Source organism: Pygoscelis adeliae, unplaced genomic scaffold, assembly GCF_000699105.1.
Source record: "Pygoscelis adeliae isolate BGI_AS28 unplaced genomic scaffold, ASM69910v1 Scaffold215, whole genome shotgun sequence".
In the NCBI taxonomy this organism is placed as follows: Eukaryota; Metazoa; Chordata; class Aves; order Sphenisciformes; family Spheniscidae; genus Pygoscelis; species Pygoscelis adeliae.
Genome location: NW_008824770.1, coordinates 376,722 through 385,140, shown reverse-complemented (window position 1 = coordinate 385,140; position 8,419 = coordinate 376,722). Strand labels below are relative to the sequence as shown.

The 8,419-nt window shown below is 42.7% G+C and overlaps 1 protein-coding gene across 2 annotated transcripts in view; it reads left to right on the top strand.

Annotated features, from left to right (window-relative positions):
- The first annotated feature begins 295 nt into the window (after positions 1 to 295).
- The window catches only part of KIAA0930 (KIAA0930 ortholog), a 47,198-nt gene continuing 39,074 nt past the window's right edge, over positions 296 to 8,419 (top strand). Inside the window, exon 1 of one of the 2 annotated variants that reach the window (XM_009323637.1) lies at positions 296 to 431. In XM_009323637.1, the coding sequence (XP_009321912.1) occupies positions 321 to 431 (111 nt within the window). In that variant the 5' untranslated portion in view covers positions 296 to 320. The remainder of the gene's footprint in view (positions 432 to 8,419) is intronic. The other variant, XM_009323636.1, reaches the window with a different exon arrangement.

Here is an 8,419-nt window from a genome sequence, read left to right as displayed (position 1 = left end):
ATATTCATGGGCCCTGATCTGTGCTTGTGCACAGGGGCAGATTGGTTGCCAGAAGGTGGTTTTGGTTGACGATGGCCAAAGACGGGCTGTGGGTTCGTGTGGAATGGTGGCTATGCTCTACACTGTAGAAAAACTTACTCTGAGCTCTGCAAGAGTATGTATGGTGCAGTTGGGCTCAACTGCACCATGTGTGGCAAAGACTTTGGGTGTCTTGTTAAGCACACTCAAATGTGACATGCTGATTCCACAACTCTTATTTCTCCTTTCTTCTATGTCTCTTAGGGTGTTTCAAAGATGACCGTATTGTGTTCTGGACTTGGATGTTTTCAACATATTTTATGGAGAAATGGGCCCCCCGGCAAGACGATATGCTCTTCTATGTCCGTCGAAAACTGTCCTATGTCAGTGGTGATAGTACAGAGGGGAAAAAGGTGAGTACTGATATATTTTAACCTGGGAAATTTAAGGTAACGTGGGATTTGGTGTTCTGGAGTACCTGACACATCTGAGGAACTACAAACCAAGGACAAGGAATCTCCAGCTCTGCCCACCACAAGAAGTTATGCAAAATTGGCCCATAGAGAAATACCGTGGCTAAGTCTGTGAACATCAGCAGCAGTATAAGCGAGCTTTGCTATCACAGACTTGAGGAGATCAGAGAGTTTGTATGCTTTTTTTGGGAAGCTTTTATGTTGGTCAGCCTGCATTTAGGGGGAAAGAGAGGACATCCATGCTGATTTTCGTTTTGCTTTTCAATGATGATACTTTATAAATTAAAAGTTTATATTTGTAGAAAGGGAGGAAAAAACATGGAGGAAGATGATCACTCCGGTATTTCTAGAGGAACCCTTCCTGAGATACCAGAGTATCAGGAATGAACACCTGTTGGGTGCTCAGTAGCAGAATACATGCAGCCTCCTGGATCTGGGATACAGTAGTGACAAACAGTGAAGAAATGACTGTATTCTCATAATCTACATTTAAGACAATATGCCCTCTACAGAAGGCCAGTTTCTTGAAAACACATAGTTGGGAAGCCTAGTGCTGCTGTACAGGTATTTTCCCATTAGAGATTTGAGAAACTTCTCAGCATTTCATGGCAGTTTTCATCTTAGGTGGGGGAAACAGAAGCAAGAGGAATGATGGTTTTATTGGAATTAAGGAGATGGCTTGCAGAGGTTCAAAAGCAGGAAGATAAATGGAGGAAGAAAAGACCGGGATTAACTTCCTGACATATGTAAATAATTTACACTGTTGTTGAATCAGATATACCCGCATGGTGTACGCGAGAGTGTTTTTAACCAGGTATAGCAGAGTTCTTTGGGTTTAAACGTGGTGGCATAAAGAACCATAGTTGTCAACTCACTTGAGAAGAGGATCCCAGACGATTTTCCCATGTTTTTGTTGGAGATACAGGAAACAGGCAGAATTATCTTCTCTCTTCCCCCCACCCCTCCAAGTTCCATCATGACAACCACTAAGGGGAAGATGGCAAAATACCGTTCTTTCTCTGTCAGATTAGTGGTTTAGTAGTCTTCAGCCAGTGTACTTGGAGCTTTAAGACTTCCGGAGGAAACTTTCATCCTAATCGTTGTTTAAATGACTATAACTGCATTCCTGTTTCACATCAAACAATATTGTGGCTTTGTTCAGCCTAATAAAAGCATGGGTGGTTTAACCTCTTGTCCTTCCCAACAAGGAAGCCTGGTTGTTTCAATTCATTCACAGACCCCTGATCAATCTCTGTTTAACTTATTAATCAGTTTAAAGTGTTTGAACCACTCATGGAGAGGAGACAGTGAAATAAACCCTTGCATTTGCTCTCAGAGCTTTATTTAAGCCTCCTAAAAGCATCATAAATAATTTTTATTTGTGAGGGGCTTTTGTAAGTGGTAGTTATTACAAAATCAGCGTTAGTGAATCACTTGCCGTACAACTAAGATGGGGAGTGTGCCTTATAGCGCACACAGTATTTTATAACTCCCCCTTCACTGTTTGCCTTTCGCTCAGCCTCTGAGAAATGAACCTTTCCTGTGACTTTGAAGTACTTCAGATGCTTTGTGAAACTTCATAGTTTGGTGATTCTTTGGTATCTGTGCAGCTCTCTTCCTGTTTGATTTTAGCTGACTGCTTTGCAGTTCCAGCTCCTCTTCTATCTAATTTTTGAGCCTGTCCTATGCAGTGAGACACCAAACAACTACCCCTACTCTTTGAATTATGACTAGACAGGTTTTTATTTTACTTTGTTGTTTTGGCCATTCCTTCTTGAAAGATGGTGTCAAAATACCACAGTCATATCATTAAAAGGGGAAGAAGCTAGACACTTATATTTATAGAAGCCAAATATAACTTCAAGCATCCCTGCCACCCGCCAAACTGTGTGCTCTCATTTACGTCCCCAGAGGTAGACTGAAAAGGCAGATGAAGGGGAGAGGTTCAGAGTTGTTTGAGACCACGAAGGGCTAGAACTGGAGCTTCACTGTCGGCTCCTGTCTAGTGCCCAGGCTGTGCTGAATGGTCTGGTGATGATTTCTCCGTGGGCCATGCAGAAGTTGACTATTAGGTAACCGTGGAAGTGGGTCTCTTTGTCGCTTGGGTATACAGCGAAGCAAGTTCATTGTAGTTCTTCCATAGACACTATATATGTGCTCTGCATTTGCCTGGCAATTGTAGGTTTTGACTGAAGAACGCTGGCAGTGACGTGTGAGGTGAATCGTTGTCCTGTGACATCTCAGAGCATTAGTTTATATTCATGAAAATAAGATCTGCACAGCTTTGAGCACAGTAATCTTCTGTAGGACTGATGACAACGACAACAAAAACAGATTGGGCGGGGAGGGGCTGTTTTTCTGAATGCTGACAATGGTGATGCTTGTTTTCTGAGATGACGAGCTCACGCGGCATGTTCGCATCATTTGCATGCCATGGTGTGATGATTCATGTCAGCGAGAAACAAGTGTCGATTTATCAAACGGTTTTCAGGCTTTGATGCCTGTCCTGTGTGATTAAAAGTCATTCTTGCTTGTGGGGTTTTTTTCTCTGCTTACTGGAGCTGAAGAGTGTCAGCAATAGCATTTGATTTTAAGTTGAAGTGTAATAGAGGATAAGCAGAAAAAACCTGATAGGATCAACATTAGAGGTTCTGTTCAATTTTAAGGCTGAATGGGAAGGCCTTTGGACGCAACTTAGTCACAACAGCTTGAAGTAATAAATCTCACAATTTGGTGTATCAGTAGGTGATGATGGTAAACTTCTCTACCATCATAAATGTTAGCTTAAAAGGCCTTTTAAATTATCTACTTTGTAGACCCCATGGTCTAAGCGACTTTCCATCTGCTTCTCTTTTCCACCCCACCAATTTCAAAACTGCGCATGTATGGGTGAAACAGCAACTAAGCTCTTAATATGGTCTATGCCAGGGCAGAACTGCTATATCGAATTCTGGGCTGTATCCATTACACAGACTCTTGGATACCAGAGAAGTGCATTCAACTCCATGTTTCCTTGGCATGTCACAATAACGCTCTTGCAGTTTTTCTTGCTGAGTTTTGAAGATACTTCTTCTCTCAGTGTCTTTAAGCGAAACCACGTTCCCCATCTGTCAGGATCTGTGCAGGCAGGGAACTGTGGAGCATAGCTTTTCTCAAGGTTAAGGGATTTAGTAGGCTTTTTTAAGGTGGAATCCCTTTGACTTGTCGCTCTTTATGCACCATTAAGTCAAGACTCAAAAAACCCCTTCGCTGCTGCCTCACACACCAGCTGATGTGACCTACTGGAAAATGTAAGCCCTGATCCTCACTTACAAAGGGTCCTGTACATTGCCAAAACCTACAGCTTTAAAAGGCTAAAGTGGTTGGACTTGGGATTCTGATTTTAATACGGTATTAGATCAAGATTTAATATCTCTGGCTCTTCCCAGTGCAAAAGGCGTTTATAAAGGATTATGCTTTGTTACAGCTTGCAAGCTTCTGATCTTTCTGTAGAGAGAAGCTTTACTTTCTCATGGGACTACGGAATATGCTAGTATGGTGTTAACAGAGACAACTGCCGAGTAGGGAAACTAAGGTAAAACCTCAGTGACAGACCAGCCGAGCTAGGCTGTATTAACCCCTTCAGCCTTGCATCAGGCTTTGTCACCTGAAAAGGGTGCTGTATTTATAGGGCAAAGCAATTAAAAAAATAAATTTAAGACAGTGTTGGTATATGTTCTGAGCTTGCCTGGATTTTGGAGTAGGTCCTGTTTTCTTCAGCATCCTATAAATGTGGAGGAATAGAGTTGCTGCCGAATGCATGGGGTAGTCATTCAGGCTGTTAAGTCTTCAAAAAGCTTAAGCTACTGATGTTGTGGCTGCAGCTTCAGAAACAGAACTGAACAGGAGCCATGGTTTACACGTTTATGTACATCTGGACCTGTGACACAACAAATACTGGCTGTGGTGGGAGACCAGTTAGTTTCCAAAGCTAAATGACTTTAGGCACATGACTCCCACTGAAAATCACAGGATTTTCATAGCTGAATCTCTAATTCACTGTCACCGTCTGTCTGGCTGGAAGATTTGACAGCCTGAATTCAGCATCTAGCAGAAATGCAAGTTTTAAAAATCTTACGTTGCTGTCTCTGTTGTACCTTTCAGAGCAGTGCTTTTTTTTTTTTTTAACATTGTAAGCCAACAGGATGTCTCCAGAAGAGCTGTTTGGTATGCTTCATGGCAGTTCCACATCACTATCTGAATGCAAGAGAGAAACAAATGGCCAAAAAATGCATCTTTTTTTGCCAAATAAATTCTCTCCTGGTACATGGATAGTATGTGGGAACAAACCATGATTGCAACATGTGCAAGTCAGTACAGAGAGACAGCTGTTCTGCCTCAACTGTTCCGTTGTGCTAAGTTTGTGGAGGTGTTGCAGTGAGTAGGAACAGTGGCTTCTGCAGAAGAGGACAGCATCAACACATTGCTCTTGTTTTGAAACACGAAAAAGGAACACTGGCATTATCAGATGGATATCATGACTTTCTGTAAGGAGCTCAACATCTTAAATGCAAAGATTTGGCTTTTCTTTTACAGTTATCCTTCTCAGAAATTCCTGTGCTCATGCTATTTTGCTGATGTTTGGTTGTCTAAATACATGAACATACAGGAGCTGCTACTTGATAGCCTCTGCTCATGGTGCATCTTTTGCAAGAACATCTCCGTTTCCTATGTGTGCTGTGACAGACTGCTTGGCAAAAGTGAAAAGAATACTGCCACAGGTGTGACAAGAACATCTCCTTCCCACACAGAACTGGATCCAGCCGGCTGTGACCTGGAATATGCTTTTGACACACCTGGCAGGCTAACGAGCATTCAGGGTGGAGATGCTTTCATATCCTGTCCTATTTCCAGAGTAAATTCGTATCTGAGGCAAAGCGAGCATGCAGCTGAAATATCCTTGTGGTGCCACAGGCGATAAACTCCCGACTCAAGAAGGGGCAGTGGGCTGCGGGGGCATTTCTAATGAATTGCTTTTTATTGCTTCCAATCTCTGAAGAACTCTTCTTAAGCAGTCAGATAGGGTGATAAGAAAGCCAGGATCAGAAGCGAATTTAAGATGAATTGCACTGAAACATGGCAGCCCTGAGTCATGTGGCTGCGGGGATGCTCTTTTCTCTGCAGCAGAGAGAAACTTCACTGGGAAGAAAAGAAGGCCAGACCCAGTTCCCCCATCTGATAGAATTCTAATGAATAATTCAGTATCGCAAATGCAGCATATCTGAGTCACCGGGGTAGGGGGGTGAGGGGGTTGAGGGACAGAAGAGCACTGCTAGGCTGGGCTTTGCACCCTGGAAAAGGTAAAAGTGCCTGCTCGGAGCTCCCTAAAAGCCTCATCAGGCTACTAGTTCAGCAGAGCACTTTGTGTGTTTGATCTATGGGTTACACAGTGTCAGCTCGCTCATTAGAGGTATGAAAATGTCTGTTTTCAGTGTTGAAATTAATATGCAATTGAATTGAAGCTCTGGAATATCGTAATCAAGTCTCTAATAACACTAGTAATTAGAACTTAAATGTCTAGTCTATCCACCAGTTGGGTTTTTTTCCCCCCACGTTTTCTGGTCAGTAACCCAGTTCATGCATTTCCACATCCAACAGAGATGGTTTGAAATACGATGATTTAACATTCCGTAATCTTATTTCTCCCATGTCTTTGTCGACTGCCTTCATTACTGATGTAGCATGCCTCCCCTTGTTTTTCTGACTGTATTCTGCAGGAGGCACACTACGTCTTGCTTCAGGCACTTGTGATTTCTGGAGAGGACATCAGAAAGGCTGAGAAATAATATTACAGGAATGAGGTAACAGTGAGCAACCTGTTACATCTGAAAATATTGATTACTCCGTGGTCTGGGGCCATGTTTGAGAATGCTTAAATAGCCACACATATATCTATCCTTTCAATTTTTGAAAGCTGATTTAGCAGATTTCTGGAGCATTTGAATTGGGGAATGAAAGTTGATGCGATTCACAGAGTACAAGTGTCAGGCAGCAGCTAGGATTACTTTGTCAAATACAGTGATTTCTTGCCTTGCTGATACTGATCAGCATGTTTTAACTCCCAGCCTTGTCTTGCTTAGCCACAGTTACAGTGGCGTTCTTGGTGCCAGAGCTATGCTGGGGGAAAAGTTTCCACAGCCTGTGTGTTTTATGATTTGCATGTTGTTGCTTTCCCCTCATTTGTTTGATGAGCATCATCAAGCATTCAGACTGTTCCAATAATTGGAACAACTTGCATTTTTCTTATTTTTAATCTTTTATACCTCTTCTGCTATTGCTAGAATTGCAAAGACAGAACTAGACTTTTTGGTTTCTTTTCACATAAGTAATTTCAGTTATGGTTGGATGAAGCCAGCTTTTAACTCTGAGAGTCCCATTAGCTTTTCTCAGTCTTATAATTTGCTCGTTTTTCTTACCGCTTCAGATTCTGCTTCTTCATGTACAATATGCAGATACTGGAAACAGTTAGATGTGTAGGCTTGTTAAATCTTTGTTTTCTATGACTGTGACTTGCTGATCCAGAAGGAATGTCTTGTGCTTATTGAAAAGAAGAAAACAGAATACGTTTGGTAGGAATTCCTTGTGATTAAGAATTACATTTGCAAGAGCTATAATTAATTTTAAGGTGATTTCCTTAATATTGAGATATAAACTTATGTAATAATGAAGAAAGAAAATGAGAATTCAGTGAGAAAACACAATCTCAAGGCAGGGCAGGATCTAAAAAACTAGTGTTTGGTGTGTGCCCTCAAATGAGGGGGGCAAACAGTATTTTCTGCTACAGATTGATGAAGTGCAAAGGTTACAGGAGGGTGTTTTCTGTCTTTGAAGAGGGAGGAAGCTGCTGTTTCTAGCTGCCAACTGATGCTATAGATTGCCTTGCGTGTCTTTTACTCTTGTCTCAGTAGAGATAAATGGGGCCTGACTTTTTAAAGTTTACCATTCAGTTCAGACCTAGTCATAGACCAAAGTGTGTTCTTCCCCCAAAAGCGCAGTTGGGTGGAAGGAGAGAATGCCAACGGGTCGAAGTTGGGGGATGTTTGCAGTGATGCCTCATCTTTTCTGAAAGGGGTTGGAATGATGAGCAGCATAATTAACCTTGAATTTCAGAGGCTGGACTTCACAAATCGGAGCACTTCTCACTCTAAGGTAGACTAAAATGTTGACTTTAGGGCAGTCTTATGTCATTAAGCCATCATCTGCAACCAGATCAATAGATGACATAGATTAGGTTGTAAGGAATTACAGCAGCACTGAAACCCATGTGAGTAGTGGGAATAGCTTTGTAGAACTGAATAACAAGAGGAAAAGAAATGGGAGGGAATAAAGGCCACGTGTGAGTTGGCTTTGCTGTTTTCAAGCTTAGACTGTAACTGCACTTGTTCAGTGAACGGGCAATGTGTCAACTGGTCTGTGGGTACAGTTACCTCTTTTATCCCCAGCCTGAGCCTTTCAGCGTTACCGCACATCAGTCCGTGGAAGGTACAGGAGGGTTGTATAATGAAGTGGTGCAAGATTGCTGGCAGTGTGCCCAGGCAGCCAAGAAGGCCAATGGCATCCTGGCCTGTATCAGAAATAGTGTGGCCAGCAGGAGTAGGGAAGTGATCGTGCACTCGGCACTGGTGAGGCTGCACCTCGAATACTGTGTTCAGTTTTGGGCCCCTCACTACAAGAAGGACGTCGAGGTGCTGGAGCATGTCCAGAGAAGGGCAACGAAGCTGGTGAAGGGTCTGGAGAACAAGTCTTATGAGGAGCGGCTGAGGGAGCTGGGGTTGTTTAGCCTGGAGAAAAGGAGGCTGAGGGGAGACCTCATCGCTCTCTACAACTACCTGAAAGGAGGCTGTAGCGAGGTGGGTGTCAGTCTCTTCTCCCAAGTAACTGGCGAAAGG